Source organism: Aquarana catesbeiana, linkage group LG03 (genome assembly GCF_042186555.1).
Source record: "Aquarana catesbeiana isolate 2022-GZ linkage group LG03, ASM4218655v1, whole genome shotgun sequence".
Classification (NCBI taxonomy): Eukaryota; Metazoa; Chordata; class Amphibia; order Anura; family Ranidae; genus Aquarana; species Aquarana catesbeiana.
In genome coordinates, this window is record NC_133326.1 from 650,109,532 (window position 1) to 650,126,697 (window position 17,166).

At 41.7% G+C, this 17,166-nt stretch overlaps 2 protein-coding genes across 9 annotated transcripts in view; one reads left to right on the forward strand and one right to left on the reverse strand.

The window, feature by feature from the left end:
• The window catches only part of ANGPTL8 (angiopoietin like 8), a 29,964-nt gene extending 21,546 nt beyond the window's left edge, over nucleotides 1–8,418 (forward strand). The window contains exons 1-4 of one of the 2 annotated variants that reach the window (XM_073622626.1): nucleotides 645–1,023; nucleotides 2,503–2,649; nucleotides 2,746–2,856; nucleotides 5,894–8,392. In XM_073622626.1, coding sequence (XP_073478727.1) covers nucleotides 751–1,023; nucleotides 2,503–2,649; nucleotides 2,746–2,856; nucleotides 5,894–5,917 — 555 coding nt within the window. In that variant the 5' untranslated portion in view covers nucleotides 645–750 and the 3' untranslated portion in view covers nucleotides 5,918–8,392. Of the gene's footprint in view, nucleotides 1–644; nucleotides 1,024–2,502; nucleotides 2,650–2,745; nucleotides 2,857–5,893 lie in introns of those variants that run through there. The other variant, XM_073622627.1, reaches the window with a different exon arrangement.
• DOCK6 (dedicator of cytokinesis 6) overlaps nucleotides 1–17,166 on the reverse strand; it is a 299,047-nt gene that overhangs the window by 130,007 nt on the left and 151,874 nt on the right. The gene's annotated exons all lie outside the window — the stretch shown is intronic.

Genomic DNA, 17,166 nt, shown 5'->3' on the forward strand with positions numbered 1-17,166 from the left:
GTGGTACAAAAATTCTCCAAAGACTATGCTTTAAAAGTCTACAGGTTATCAGTGTAGACTTAACTGTGAATTATGGCCCTAGATTTACTGCTCTCACGCGAACATTTACAGTGATACCTCACGTGTGGCACAATTTAGGTTCACTTCCAAGTGCTCACCCTACTCTGCGAGATTACATTGGGGTGTGTATTGGGGTTAATGAGGGTGCTTTACTTTTTTTTTTTAAATATATTTATTTTATATCATTTATAACTTGTTTTACAGGTTTTCATTTATTTTCTTTATTCTTATTGCTATCACAAAAAGGCTATAACAACTGCCCTCTGTGACAGCACTAGGCAGGTGACAGGTCCTCTTCATCGAGACACTGGGGATCTAATTAGCCCCCCAACATCTCCCCCGCAGCTAATCAAGCACAGCCTGTGCTGAAAGCAGCAAAAAACAATCAAAACAGAAAATTTACAAAGTCTGTACACCCTTATGAAAATATTTTACAGCAAGTATAAATATAAAAGTCACAATAAAAACTACTTTTAGGTAAAGGCATAAACCAAGAATGTGTGCTTTCCAGACATAACTGAGGCAGACAGCAGATCCTGCCTCCTCACCCTCTAGCAGCATCTGTTGAAATATCGAATACATCTTACATAATCCAAGCCTTCATAGCACATCCTCCCTGCTCACACGTCTCATAGCTGGGACACCTGCCCTGTGTGCTCTTCACTCTAAGCTCTCCAGTCACTGCACACTATGCTGCTCCTGCTGTTTGCCTTAGTGCTGCCCTTCTCCCTGGGAAATGAACACAGGAGGCCTGCGCTGCAAGAGGAGTTCAATGTACTTGTATATGGGACACTTCAGCTGGGCGAAGCGTTGACAGACACCTACAGCTCCACCACTGGGAAACTGCAAAAGATTGCGGGTAGGCAAGCAAGGCAAGAGCAGACCATGGAGAAGCTAAAAGCAGAGGTTTCAAGAGCAAGACAAGCGAGGAAGCGGCTTGGTGTGGAGGCCGAGAGACTCCAGGTAAAGTACCATTCATTTCAAATAGGTCCGTTTGACATTGTAGAAGATATTTTGGAAGTCAATGCAGTGTATGCTTACTGCAACAAAACAACTATAGAGTAGAGGTGTTCTAGAGGACACTCTGGGTTCTGGGTACACTTATGGCATGTAATGAGATGGCTGGTTTTCTTTCATGTAAATTGTTCAATCTTTCTGTACTCTATTCATAGCACTTCCTTAAAAACATTAGCTGTTCACTGTTGTCATATGAAATAACCTCAAGCTGAAATCCGGGCTAAACAAATATTGTCTTAATATAAGTCGTGAGTATTCTTCCTTGAATCTTGGTATGCATAATATGAAGAGTAAATGAAGAGTGACATTTTGCCTGGAGTTAGGCTGGCCACAGACAATTTGAATCTCGGCTGGTTCCTGCTGATTCGAACCATGTATGAGCAGGCGGAATGTACCAAGTTCATTGATCGATCAACATGGATACAACCAGCCTGCTGGATTCAGTTGTGATTATCGCTAGTGGCTGCTATAGCTGCTAGCAATAATCATTGTCTTCTCCTAGACAATTGCTCGGCAGGAAGGATTCCCCTGTGAGCACTGTCTGTGTTGATAGGGGGAATCATGCAAATTTCTTTCCTGAACTGGCTGAGATTCAAAACATGTGTGGGCTGGCTGAATTTACCAAGTTCATTGATCGATCAACATGGATACAACCAGCCTGCTGGATTCATTTGTGATTATCGCTAGTGGCTGCTATAGCTGCTAGCAATAATCACTGTCTTCTCCTAGACAATTGCTCGACAGAAGGGATTCCCCTGTGAGCACTATCTGTGTTGATAGGGGAATCGTGCAAATTTCTTTCCTGCAACCCGTGGTCTATGGCCTGCCTTAATTTAAACCATCTGCAACAGTTGAAAGTGGGCAGCAAAGGTGGCATCTTGAACCTTTAGACATCTATTACCGCATACTGAGCATCTGGAAAAGTAGGGTGTTCTCTTACCATGTATTTGGAAGCATAAAAAAGGCAAGCCTGATATTCTTGCCTTCTGCCTTCCTGATCACACTGTTGGTTCCTTGATGTAATGGGCAGCTTCAATGACCAACAGCATGGTGTCCAGTAGGGCCAGACAGAGCTTTTCTATGCTTAAGTTGAAATATACTAAATAAGATTTCCATGGATTTTGGGGCACCCAAGCAGCTCATGTAGGTATCTAAAGGCATTGAGAAGTACCTGCTTTAAACTCTTGCAGAAAGTTTAATTTAACATCGCAACAGGTTTATTTAAAGTAGGGGTTTCAGCACTCTTGTTGCCTAGGAAAAAGTCTTCAAAGCTGCCTTTGAGGTCTACGTTGGTCAGGCCTCTATCAGAACACTACAAGGCATTTTGATATTTGATTATAAATGATGCAATCATCTCTGCAATTGGCGTTCCCTCAATTGCAAACTAGAATCAGATTGTCCTAAGCTCTATGATTTCCCTTACAGAGAGAAGAACAGGAAGGAAGGAGCCTCTTGCAAAGAATGGAGCAAGATCTGAGGGAGATTCAAACAGAATATGGAGATCTGGGGAACAGAGTTCAGGAGCTAGAGCAAAAAGCACAGGTGAAGGAGTGGACCATGCCTGACATAAAGGTAAGTGTCTGCACCTCAATATGATGTCTGCAGCTGAATAAGACTATCGCTTACCTAAACTGACTCCTTCTCTTAACCTTATCTTATTACCCCCAGGATAAGGTGGAAAGGCACAGTTTACTATTACAAGTACTCACACAGGAAGCTGCACGTCAAAAGAAACAGATGGTAAAGCAGAGGAAACAACTACTTCACCTTCTAAAACAAGTAAGTTTTGTTTTCTGATTGCCAACATAAGCAATACCCTGAATTTTTTTCCTAAAGTTTCTAATGGAAGAGCTCTTTAGATTTCTCTGAATAACCTAACAACTGTGTTCCAGTATAACCCCATCCTACTACCAGCACACCTCAATTTTGTTGGAAATCCAGTACCAAGAGCATAGTCATAAATAAAGAGGGGTGGGACCTGTGTCTTTCAATGCGCTCTAAGAAAAGTTGTTACGTCAAGTAGAAAAATTCCTTTTTCTTTCACCCCCACTGGGAGACATGAAGTTTTAAAGTAATTGTAAATTTTATTTTTATTTTAACATAACTAATGTTATACTTACTTGTTCTGTGCAGTGGTTTTGCACAAAGCAGCCCTGATCCTCCTCTTTGCGGGTTCCCCGCTGGCGCTCCTGGCTCCTTCCTCCTGCCAAGTGCGCTCATAGAAAGCCATTTGCTATGGGGGCACTCATACGACACACAGAGCGTGCCCACCCCCTTGCTCACTGGCTGTGATTGACAGCTGTAGGAGCCAATGGTAAAAAAACTTCTACCTTTACAACCACTTTAAACCTTCAGGCATCCAAAAGCAGTCCAACTGAGGGGGTAGGCATTACAGAAAACATCCACTAATATGCCCAACATAAAGCTAAAAAATGGGGGACTGCCTGCAGATCAAAATGCAGCTTGAAGAACCTAATACCCATAGCTGGCATCAGTAAAAGTCTACCTTCTGTAAACGTCTACCTGGTAGAATGTTTACAGAAGAGCCTAAAAGCCCAGGAGTTGCTCACTGCCCTAACTGGAAAGTCGGAAACCCTATTATTAGGACCATATGTCCTATTGATAGGTCAATTTGAAGCACCACCTAGAGATGGTGGAATGAAAAACCGGGATGCCCTTCAAGAACCAATCTGGCATGGCAACCAGGTAACTAGTGTTGCTGAAAGTAGTGACTGAAAAAAAATTAGCACAACTCAAACCACATTCAAACAATGGAGAGAAATTTCCTTTTGTGAACTAGGGCCAGACAGGATGATAAACAAACATTGTGATGAATGGAAAAGGCAAAGACTATCTTGGGAAGAAAAATGTCCTAGTCCTTAACACCACCTTGTCCTTGTGCAGGACTAAAAAGAGTTCCTTGCAGGTCAGCTTAGACACTTGCCCAGCCAATGGGGAATGGACAGGAGGGACCGCACGGGAAACCCCTTGTACAAAGGTCTTACTCATAGAGCAGGAAGCCAACAGTCTCTGTTACAGAATGAAAAGAGCAGAGATCTGGACCTTGATGGTGATAAGAGCTGAATGTTGGTCCTGTCTAACTGCAGAAAAGAGCAGATCCTTCCCACAGAGATACTCCTGGGGTAAAAGCTTCCAGACTCACACAAAGCCAAGTACACCCTCTATGTCTGATAACAGACCTTGTAGGAAGCAGTCTAGACCTGAGTATTGTAGCAGCCACAGACTTAGAGAACCCCTGTCCCTCAGAACCTAGGGTTCAAAAGTCATGCCAATGAAAAAAGGAGAGTGATAAGTGGTTCCTTTTGAAAGCAAATCCAAAGAGTCTATCACAGCCCACAGTGTGTCTGTGAGAAGTTTGACAGGGTTAGTGTTTGTGCCAAACCAGAGCTATGATCTTGCGGAGTAGATGAGGAAGATGTTTCAGAGGGGGAAAGGCATAGATCAAGGTGTACTAATCCCACAGAGCATCTAGTGCGTTTGCCACTTCCACCAGTAGATCCATGGACCTAGATACAAGCCTGTCCAGTTTGTTGTCCAACCGGGAGGCCAGGAGGTCCAAATCTGGCATTCCTCTACCTTCGGTTTTAGAGGAGCTCCAAGTACAGACACTGACTGTTGAGGAAATCCAGTATACACCAGGAATGTAAATGGCTGGTAAGGCTGGAACAAAGTTCTGCCTAGGACAGGATTTGCTCTATCCCTCTTGCTGCAACAAAACTTATGGTTCCTCCCTGATGTATACCACTGCTGTGGCATTCTTCGACTGGATCCAAATCGGATGGTCTTCCAACAGGTTAGACCAACAGGTAAACCAGATCACCCAAATTTCCAATACAATGATCCCTTAACAACCACGTCCTTTGCACCAACAGGGAGTCCAGGACTTCCCCCTCCTCCAGCCAGACAGGCTGGCATCTGTTTGCCAGGATCCTCCTTAACAGAGGGAGACACAAATTCTCCAATTCCACTGCCCGATCCTGGAGCCACAAACTCAAGTACAGTCTAGACCTGGACGTCAATTGAAACAGTTTTCCCAAAGACATAGTCAACTTGTCCCACGATGACATTGATTGGATCAGTGTTTGGAAGGGGGGCTCGTCAGACCACTAGAGAACCGGGCCACTGCTTTGTCAGAGCCTCAGTATGTCTCTCCTATGTTGTTATTAGCACATGGTATTTTAATCTTTGCTGAAGCACTTAATAGTGAAAAATAGAACAGAAAGGTCACATTTATTACTGCACATGCAGCTTGACTACAATTGGGTTTGAAGATCTAGAGTGCTGCTCCCACAGACAGCGCTGCAGTCTGGCATCTCCTCCCATTTCTCCACACAGTGCTTCAGGGAGAATGAGGGTTCCTGACTGAAGCACTGTGCAGGGGGCATGTCTGACCACTAGAGACCCAGACTGCTTTTTTTTGTGTGTGATTAGTGGTCTGGGTCTTTAACCTACTGCAAGCACAGGGCAGTTTTGTATAGCAGTAAGGCATTTACACATTAAAAAATTTAAATAAAAAAACTCACACATTCTTTACTTTTACATGCAGCCTGACTGCATACTTCTGCTAAATAATAAGAGTACAATTTTGCATGCATCTGCAATGACCAATATGGCTGACACCATGTTATGTACACATACACACACGCACACACATATATATATATAGAAAACATTACTTCTTTAACAAGTATTAAAAAAAAAAAGGAAAAAAGGAAAAAAAATGTCTTCTGACCACCCTTGCTGGTCCTCTGTTACAGCTAAGGTTCATTAATGGTAATTCTGCTTTCCTGTGTAGGCTTCTGCCATCCGTTCCAGTTGACACTTTATTTGGTCTGATCAGAAGGTTCCATTCTCCTTCAAGGAGGCATCCTCCTCTGCCAGAACGTGAATAAACCTAATGAACTGTACAAGCTTCCTGGTGTCAAGACTGAAGACAGCCGCACAGGAAGACCAAAGTGCGCTACTTATACCATTTCTGGACAGCAAAGTCAATATGGATATTTCATTGTTTCCAGCACTGGCATATTTAGCCCATCAGCCGAGACTCAGCTGAGAACACCATAACCATTTAAACAAACTTTTAGGTTTTTCCCCCTGCTTTTCTACACTCAGTCCTTGTATATTTATGTAAATGTTTATTTATATGACACCACATTGTATACACAGTGTCTTACAGTGGCACTTTCTTTTCAAAGCCAGAGAATGCCACTGGACCGGTCCCTCTGGATTTGCATGTGACATTCACTAGCAAAAGGCTTAAAGTAATGACATGCAACGGATGAAAACAAGGAATGTGCTACACTGTGTTAATTTAAATATCCAAATGGTAAGATGGAATCTGACAAAGTATGCTGGGGCTTGTAGTTCTGCAAAGTGTCAGGTTGTCTATGCCTATAGTAAAGAGTAAATACACAACTGCTAAATATCCCCGACATTTATTTAAGACGTGTATCCACTGAAGACACATATCTATAGAATCTATAGTGCAACAAAAGAGGTCAAACACAGAGGGGGTTATTTACAAAAGGCAAATCCACTTTGCACTTGAAATTGCACTGAAAGTGCACTTGGTAGTGCAGTCGCTGTAGATCTGAAGGGGATATGCAAGGAAAATAATAAACAGCATTTTAGCTTGTACATGATTGGATGATAAAATCAGCAGAGCTTCCCCTCATTTCAGATCTACCCCTCAGATTTACAGCGACTGCACTTCCAGGAGCACTTTCAGTGTAATTTCAAGTGCACTTTGCACTTGTAGTGCAAATTGGATTTGCCTTTCGTAAATAACCCCCAGAGTTTACCTTTATAAACGTAGATACTCTGGCTCAGAGGTACACTGGGGTTGATTTATTAAAGGCAAATAGACTGTGAACTTTGCAAGTGCAGTTGCTCCAGAGCTTAGTAAATGAGGTAAAGCTTCACTTTGCAAAGAATACCCAATCACATACAAGGTAAAAAAAAGCATTTTTGCTTGCACGTGATTGGATGATGGAAGTCAAAAGAGCTTCTGCTCATTTACAAAGCTCTGGAGCAACTGCAACAAAGTGCACAGTCTATCTGCCTTTAGCAAATCAACCCCATTGTCCCTTGAAGTAATTTAATGTGAGCCTGTGCTTTGGATGAGAAACCATCAGGGCCCATTCACGCTAGAAACTGCACATCTACTGCGCTTTTTTTCCTTGTAGAGATACATGCATTTGATGCGCATTTTTCTATCTCCATTTGTCCTGTGAGGTCACTTCCTTCTTCTTTCTTTCCCTGGGCGCTTCTATGTGCACGGAGATGCGTTGCAATGCATTCACCTGCATTTTTGCACATTTGGGGCACGGAAAAATGCAGCATGCTCTACTTTTTTTTGACTGTACTGCATTGCAATAATGCCCATAGGATTACCTTGATTTTGGACCGTCTATGCAATATCAGTGCAAAATGTATCCAACTGCATCTTACTGCCTTAGGTGTAAAAGAGCCCTCAGTCTTTTGATTAATTTTATTTATTTTTTTAGGATTGAACATTTTTAAATGAATGCTTTTAAAAATATAATCAAATAAAATGTTAACACAAGACTAAGAATTCCCTTGCTCTGACTGTACAGCATGTCAATAAGAACTGAGAGCTCTACCTGTTGGTTGGACAAAAAACTATTATATTCCTATGTACTATTTCATATTTAACTGCCCAAAAAAGTTTTTCTATTTTATATATATATTTTTTTATAGTTATGAACATTATTAACCACTTACCGCAAACCGCCGTCATTGTACATTGGTATTTTGACGTAGATGGCTGCCATAACCCCGGTATTCTCTGGAACGGCGGGCGCTCCTCTTTAAGATAAAAGTGGTCTCCACGGCGGATTCGCCACGAGATCACTTTTATCAGCGGTGGGAGAGGTGCCCACCCCCTTTCTGCCGCGTTCCGGCAGAGCCGATCCAATCCATTCCCCTCATAGGCTGAGGGGAAAGGATTGGAGGGAATGATGGCCCCCACTCGACTCAATGACGTTGGATGATGGAAGCGTCGTCAAACGTCACTACCGCCCCAACGGCCTTAAAGGGGAATTTTAATAAATAATAATAATAATAATAATAATAATAATAAATTTAATTTAATAAAATAAGACTTTTTTTTTTTTTTGGCATTTAAGGCCCCTTTCACACTGAGGCGGGGGCAGCGTCGGCGGTAAATCGCCGCTATTGTAAGCGGCGCTTTACCGTCGGTATTCGGCCGCTAGCAGCCGAGAAAGGGTTAAAAACCACCACAAAACACCTCTGTAGAGGCGCTTTGCCGGCGCTATAGCAGCGCTGTTCCATTAGTAAGCAAAACCCTGCGAGCCACTTACGGATAAATGCCTACAAAATGACGAGTAAAAAGTGGAGATCAGCTGCAAACACTCAGTCACGTTCCATATTCGTGCAAAGTATTAAAGATAAAACAATGTGTCTGCGCTAGAAAAAATCACTTCAATCAAAGTGCAGTATTAATAAACATAAACAACATAAGTGTTGATATAAAATGTGCATGAGTGAAAATACCCCTAGGTGCTGGAGTATAAAGTGCACAGTGCTATATAAAATACAGAATGTGAGTGATCAAATGAAGTAACATATCATTTAAAAAATAAATCAAATAAAATGTATCAAATAAAATGTAAGAGGATATGAACAACTGGTGAATAAAATAAAGTCCAAAACCGTGTATATCCAATAATATAAAAGTGCCCAAATAAATTAGTCCAAAGATTTAGTGAATTTCACATATCAAATCTTCCAAAGTGTGTCACCAAGAAACATGCTGTGGTGTCTTCCAGCCGCCCCCACAGGTGTATATGCTCACCTTCCTGTGTGTGACACAGCGATTAAACTATGCCAAACAAAGCCTTGGAGCCACTCCTGTGCTCATTAGGAACCAGCCGTGCAAACTTCCAATGTTCTCAAATGAAGATGGTTTATGCAAAAGAAAAAGACTCCATGGCGCAATATTGTAGGTATAAAGGATTTTAATCAAATAATTAACTCCCCTTGCTGGGGTACTCACATATTATGGGTGCGTGAGTGCACCATCCTTAACGAGCATAGAACGGTCAATCTCTCGGTGTGGCGTGCGGTGTGGCCGCACGCCACACCGAGAGATTGACCGTTCTATGCTCGTTAAGGATGGTGCACTCACGCACCCATAATATGTGAGTACCCCAGCAAGGGGAGTTAATTATTTGATTAAAATCCTTTATACCTACAATATTGCGCCATGGAGTCTTTTTCTTTTGCATAAACCATCTTCATTTGAGAACATTGGAAGTTTGCACGGCTGGTTCCTAATGAGCACAGGAGTGGCTCCAAGGCTTTGTTTGGCATAGTTTAATCGCTGTGTCACACACAGGAAGGTGAGCATATACACCTGTGGGGGCGGCTGGAAGACACCACAGCATGTTTCTTGGTGACACACTTTGGAAGATTTGATATGTGAAATTCACTAAATCTTTGGACTAATTTATTTGGGCACTTTTATATTATTGGATATACACGGTTTTGGACTTTATTTTATTCACCAGTTGTTCATATCCTCTTACATTTTATTTGATACATTTTATTTGATTTATTTTTTAAATGATATGTTACTTCATTTGATCACTCACATTCTTTATTTTATATAGCACTGTGCACTTTATACTCCAGCACCTAGGGGTATTTTCACTCATGCACATTTTATATCAACACTTATGTTGTTTATGTTTATTAATACTGCACTTTGATTGAAGTGATTTTTTCTAGCGCAGACACATTGTTTTATCTTTAGCGCTGTTCCATTGATTTCAATGGGCAGGAGCGGTGTATACACCGCTCCTTCACCGATCCAAAGATGCTGCTAGCAGGACTTTTTTTCCCGTCCTGCTAGCGCACCGCTCCAGTGTGAAAGCCGCTCCAGTGTAGACAGCAGCAGCTGTTTCGGGTCGGTTTTCAGGTGCCATTATTAGCGCAATAGCGCCTGCAAACCGCCCCAGTGTGAAAGGGGCCTAAGTGTAAATATGAGCTCTGAGGTCTTTTTGAACCCAGATCTCACGTTAAAGAGGTCCTGTCATGCTTTTTTTCTACATTCTTTGTAATAGGAATAAAAGTGACCCAATTTTATATATATATATATATATATATATATATATATATATATATATATATATATAAAAGGGACAGTGTAAAAATAAAAAGTAAAATAAATAAAAAAAATTTTTTTTTAAAGTGCCCGTCCCGTCGTGCTCGCATGCAGAAGCAAACGCATACATAAGTCGCGCCCGCATATGTAAACGGTGTTCAAACCACAGATTTGAGGTATCTCTGCGATTGTTAGAGCAAAAACAATAATTCTAGTAAAAGAACTCCTCTGTAACTCAAAACTGGTAACCTGTAGAAATTTTTAAACAGCGCCTATGGAGATTTTTAAGTGGTTTTTATGTTGGGTATCAATTGACTCGGCGTAACATTAAATTTTACAAAATAATAAAAATTGAGCTAACTTTACTGTTTACTTATTTTTTAACTTAATTTAAAAAAAAAAAAAAAATTGCGTTTGTAAGACCGCTTTGCAAATACGGTGTGACATAATGGGGTTGATTTACTAAAGGCCAATAGACTGCGCACCTTGGAAAGTGCAATTGCACTCTGCAAGTGCAGTTGCTCCAGAGCTTAGTAAATGAGGTAAAGCTTCACTTTGTAAAGAATACCCAATCACATGCAAGGAAAATAAAAAAAACAGCATTTTTGATTGCACATGATTGGTTGATGAAAGTCAACAGAGCTTCTGCTCATTTACTAAACTCTGGAGCAACTGCTCTTGCCGTGTGCAACTGCACTTTCCAAAGTGCACAGTCTATTTGCCTTTAGTAAATCAACCCCAAAGTTATGCAACGACCGCCATTTTATTCTCGGGTGTCTGAAAAAAAAAAAAAAAAGTATATATATATCTATATCTATATAGATATATATATCTATATCTATATAGATATATATATCTATATAGATATAGATATATATATACATACATAATATATATATCTATATATATATATATATACACACACACACACACACACACACACATACACATATACATAATATATATACTTATATATATATAAAATGTTTCAGGGTTCTAAGTAATTTTCTAGCAAATAAACCTGATTTTAACTTGTAAAGAACAACTTTGAAAAATAGGCTTGATCCTTAAGTGGTTAACGAATTTTAAAAAATATGTACAAAGCTGCTAGATGCCCCTTTAGATGCCACTAACTTTGATTCATGACTGCCTTTGTAGGGATATTAATAGCTGAAAATGTAACCATACTTTAGGGCACTTTCACACTGAGGTGGTGGGAGGCGTCAGCAGTAAAGCGGCGCTAGTTTTAGCGGGGCACTTTTAACCCCCGCTAGCCGCTGATAAAGAGTTAAAAACGCCCGCAAAGCGCCACTGCTAAACCGCCCCAAAGATGCTGCTTGCAGGACTTTTTCTAGCGTCCTGCAAGCACACCGCTCCATATGAAAGCACTTGGGCTTCTACACTGAAGAGACAGGAGAGGCGCATTACAGGCGATATTTTTAGCGCTAAAACGCCTGTAAAGCGCCTCAGTGTGAAAATAGCCTTAGGTTTAGGGTTTGGTCTCAGTACCTACTGGAATAGCCAGATCAGTGTAGATTGGAGAAGGAGAAAGTTGCTCTGGAGCCCTGACATGATCACACATTGCTATCCTTTTGTCATGTCATGCAGGGTTTTTTTTTTTTATTCACAGATTTTGTGAATGTAATTACACTTTAACCAAAATCGAAGACTCAAATCCTTTTTATTTTCCCTTTAATAAATAACACATGGACAGTTTTGTTTCTTGGCCTACTGGCATTTTTGCCAACAATGGTAAACTCCACGGATAGAAAATGTTCCTGCATGCCAGAAGATTCCAGTAACCAGCGCTGCGGTTTTGCTCCGAGGGAGGTGAGGAGAGGACTCGGGGAATGTTTAACTCAAGGTGGAAGGTACACGCTATGAGAGCTGGAAAACATGCACCTGTATTTATCATTCTGAAACTGAAGTTTTGTGGTTCTGGCTTTCGATTAACTAATAAAAACAGTAAGGCAAATCCACTTAGCACTATAAATGGAAAGTGCACAGATCCGAGGGGGACATGCAAGGAAAATAAAAAAAACTGCATTTTAGCTTGTACATGATTGGATGATAAAATCAGCAGCACTTCCTATGCTCCCTCCCAATGCGAACAACATTTCTAACCGCTTCAGCCCCGGAAGGAATTACCCCCTTCCTGACCAGAGCACTTTTTGCGATTCGGCACTGCGTCACTTTAACTGACAATTGCGTGGTCGTGCGACGTGGCTCCGAAACAAAATTGACGTCCTTTATTTCCCACAAATAGAGCTTTCTTTTGGTGGTATTTGATTACCTCTGTGATTTTTATTGTTTGCGCTATAAACAAAATAAGAGCGACAATTTTGAAAAAAAACGCATTATTTTTTACTTTTTGCTATAATAAATATCCCCAAAAAATATATTAAAAAACATTTTTTTCCCCAGTTTAGGCCGATACGTATTCTTCTACATATTTTTGGTAAAAAAAAAAAAAAAAATCGCAATAAGCATTTATTTATCGGGGATAGTTTTATGGCATTTTTATTAATAATTTTTTTTTTTACTAGTTTTGGCGGCGATCAGCGATTTTTATTGTAACTGCGACATTATGGCGGACACATCGGACATTTTTGACATATTTTTGGGACCATTGTCATTTATACAGCAATCAGTGCTATAAAAATGCACTGATTTCTGTGTAAATGACACTGGCAGTGAAGGGGTTAACCACTAGGGGGCGGGGAGGGGTTAAGTATGTCCTAGGGGAGTGATTTCTAACTGTCAGGGGGATGGGCTGGTGTGTGACGTCACTGATCTCTGTTCCGATGACAGGGAGCAGAGAACAGTGACACTGTCACTAGGCAGAACGGGGAGATGCTGTTTACAACGGCATCTCCCCGTTCATCCTCTCCGTGAGGCGATCGCGGGTATGCCCACGGCGATCGAGTCCGCGGGACCCACGACCAGACACACGGAGATCGCGGCAGGCGCGCACGCACACGGTGGCAAATGCAAAGTAACGTACGGGTACGTTACTTTGCGCAGCCGTGCCATTCTGCCGACGTAAATGTACAGGAGCCGGTCGTGAACCGGTTAAGATCATCACCATCAATGGGGGCCCGGAGACAAAATCTACTAAAAAACGGAGAAAAAGAGAAAAAAAAAGGAAGAGAAAAAGAAGGATTAAATATAACTAACTCAAACTCAGAACCTTCGCTGCCTCCTCCCCCTCGCCCCACCCCCCTCCCAGAGTTCCCCCATCAGGACCCAGCTCATCCTTATGAATCCAACCCCCCAACCTATACGGAAATGCAACCAACATATTGAGGGGTGCCCAAAAAGGTCGTCCATGGCCGCCAGGTATCCCTACACTCCCCTCTACCATAGAGAGATGCTGTCAAAAATTCCATTGTCCTAATTTCGTCTATCCTAGAAAACCAGTGTTTCAGAGAAGGTGTAGTCGTGGACTTCCACATGTCTGGAATACAAGCCCGGGCAGCATTCAGCATTTGCGCTAACAATGTCTTTCTATAGTGGTGAAGGGGTTGTTCATTTAAATGCAAGAGATAGCCCAAAGGGTCCGAACCAAGGTCAACAAATGTCAATGTTTTTTAATCATCTTCCCCACATCCTTCCAGAATGCTGTAATTAAAGGGCACTGCCAAAAAATATGTAATAATGTCCCAGTCTCTTTATTACATCGCCAGCATAACTTAGAAATTTGCGGGTAGAATTTGCTCATTAAGGCAGGAACCCTATACCACCTAACCAATAGCTTATAACCCTGTTCTTGAAAGTCGCTTGCTATGGAGGATTTTTGAGCCAATAGAATAATCCTGTTAATTTGCAATCTTGTAAAAAAAGATCTGGAGGTCCTCTTCCCAGCGTCGTATATATACATAGGAATCTGGCCTTCTGGAGGCTGAATAATCTGTTTATATAAGAGTGACAACATGTGTGGTACACGTTCCCCCTCTGCACATAACCGCTCAAAGGGTGTCAGTGGCCTTACATATAATTCTGCATCTGCTATAGACCTTAAAGCGGGAGTCCGGCGACCAATCTTTTTGTTTTTTTTGTTTTTTTTTTAGGTAATTGAGACACTTTGCTAATCCCAAAATAATACTCACAGTTTGGGTGTAATATTTCCGCCTCTGTCTGTTTTCGTACTGAAGAATAACTTTAAAAATGTGATGCTGGCTGTTTCCATCTCGCTTGTGGGCATGTGAAGCCCGCAAGCATTGATTTCCTGGATGTGGTGAATGCTGTTCATTCACAGCTTGTTCACACGCATGATCATTGTTCCCACACTGAATCTTGGGAAGCCTGACACTAAGCTCCCAGGAGACAGTGCGGCGTTGGGGAAAGGCAATAAACACGCCTACTCCCATGGGAGGAGAGACAGGAAGTGCCACAATAAAGTACAATATAAAGGTAATTACAGCGATAAAAAAAAATTTTGTGCGGCATTTGAACATCTATGCAATTAACTGAAGGGGGTAAGATTAGGTTAAAAATTTGAGTGGAACCCCGCTTTAAAAAGTGTGACAATTGAAAGGCAGACCACGGGCTCAAGGGAGGCTGGGGAAGATTGGAAATGTCTTGCGTTGACATCCAACCTGTTGGGTAACAAAATGCATGCATCTGGTTCTACCTATTCCTATCAACCCCCGAAGCTGTTTATAATCAAGCCCAGGCGTGAAGTCTGGATTCTGGATCACCGGTATTAATGGGTATGGGAAGGGAGAGAGGCCTTTTGTTGAAAATATGTGAGTGAGAACTGCAATAGTGGTCCCAATTGTAGGATGCCTCTTCAATCCCCGATATTATTTATGAGCGACCCATGGAAGTACAGACAGAGCAATCGGTGAAGGATGTTGTTCCTCTTGTACCCACAGTTTAGTCTGTGAAGAGGTGCACCATGACACTACTCTGGACAAATGTAAGGCTCGACAGTAAGAGATCAGATCAGGCAGACCAATACCCCCCGTGATTTAGGCAAAACCAACAGCGAATAGCAAAGTCTACCGATTTTGCTGCTCCAGAGAAATTTAGTTAACAGTTTCCGGCACGAGAGAAAAAAGCTTGAGGTAGTTTAATAGGAATCGCTTGCATTAAATATAGGATCTGAGGAAGCAGCGTCATCTTAAAAGCATTACACCTCCCAAAACTACGTGAGGGTAAGGGTCTGCCATAGTTGAAAATATGATCGCATTTTCAATAATAATGGGCAGAAGTTTGTCCCATATAGTAGGGCCGTATTCGGGGTCAGTTTGACCCCCAAGTATTTCAAAAAGGACTGAACCCATTTAAACCGGTATACACCTTGTAGGTTAACAATACACTCCTTGGAAAGGAGGATACTCATCGCTTCACATTTAGCGTCATTTATAGAAAAATTAGAAAGGTCTTCATACTGAGCTAGACACTGAAGTAAACGAGGTAATGAAACCTCCGAATTGGTAAGAAAAAATAAGAGGATGAAGCCTGCCTTACTTACACAAAGCCACATCATTTGATAATGAGGATGTCTGTTGTCTCCACAGCATCCTTGTTTGACCCTCCCCTGCCCCTCTCCATTAGTGTTGGGGTGACATTAGCTGACTGAGAAATTGAGGGAGAAGAGAAACATTGGAATACTAGTCAGTACCAGTGTGCAAAAGTGTATTTGCTTTGGAAGAATAAATGAACTCTAATGTTGGGTGTCCTATGTGTGGATGTTGCTGCATTATGTAAAAATATTAGAATAGTTTTTTACATTTTAGAATGGGGCGCCTCGAGTCTGTCCATAATTTTAAAGGGTACCTCAACTGACAAAAGGTTGAGAAACTCTGGTCTAGAGAAGTGGAAAAAAAAAGAGCTAGATGATACGAGAGAAATCATTTTTAGTACAGAAGAGGAGCAATTATTATATTCATTCTATCAAAAGAGCTACTTTCACTCTTAGGCTACTTTCACACCGGGGTGGGGGTGCGCTAGCGTTTTAGTGACGCTTTTCGTCCGCTAGCGGGACGCTTTTAACCCAGCTAGCGGCTGAAGGGTTAAAAGCACCCATGTTGCGGCGCTGCCAAAGTGCTTTGCAGGCAGGGCGTTTTGAGAGCGCTGTATACAGCGCTCCCGCACCGCCCCAAAGATGCAGCTTGCAGGACTTTTTTTCCTGTCCTGCAAGCGCACCGCCCCAGTGTGAAAGCACTCAGGCTTTCACACTGGGGAGGCATGAGAGGCGCTTTTCAGGCGCTAAAACGCCTGAAAAGCGCCCCAGTGTGAAAGGGGTCTTTTTCTGCCAGGAACTGTATGACGAATGCACAGAAAGCGCTCTCTCCCTTAAAAAAGGCACAAATTGCTTTTGCCTTTAAACAAAGTTCTATGTTAGAATATGTGGCCATGCAAATCAGGCATTAAGATTAGTAATTAAAGAGAAGAGTTTTGGAGGCACAAACTGAAAAAAAAAAAAAAAAACGTGTAAAATGTATTATTCCAGTGACCAGAGTAAAATTTATATTCTGGCCAGTAGAATGAATTTACACACAATGCCGTATGCCTGTAAATTACAAGCCAAAATGAGTACTTTTGATGCTCGAATATTCTGTTAGCTCCTGGCAGAAAGATCTAGTGTAGATAGGAGTATTTAAATATATCCAAATGCATGGTGCCCGATGTCTGGTACACACCATGAGAAAATAGAACAAATGATTGATTGGGGTTTTCTTTTTGCATGCTAGTCTTATATCAAAAATGAGAGTGCTGCAATGCGTACGAAAATCCTTATACAATCCAGTACAATTTCCCATGTGCGTAGCTACGTACCAGTGTGTAATCAGTTTTGATTTCCATTAACCACTTGCGGACTGCCCACCTGCAATGTACTGTGGACAGGCAGCCTGTAAAGGTAAAGTGACGTCGCTGTCTGTTTCCCGGTTTAGGGCGCATGTGTTCCCGAC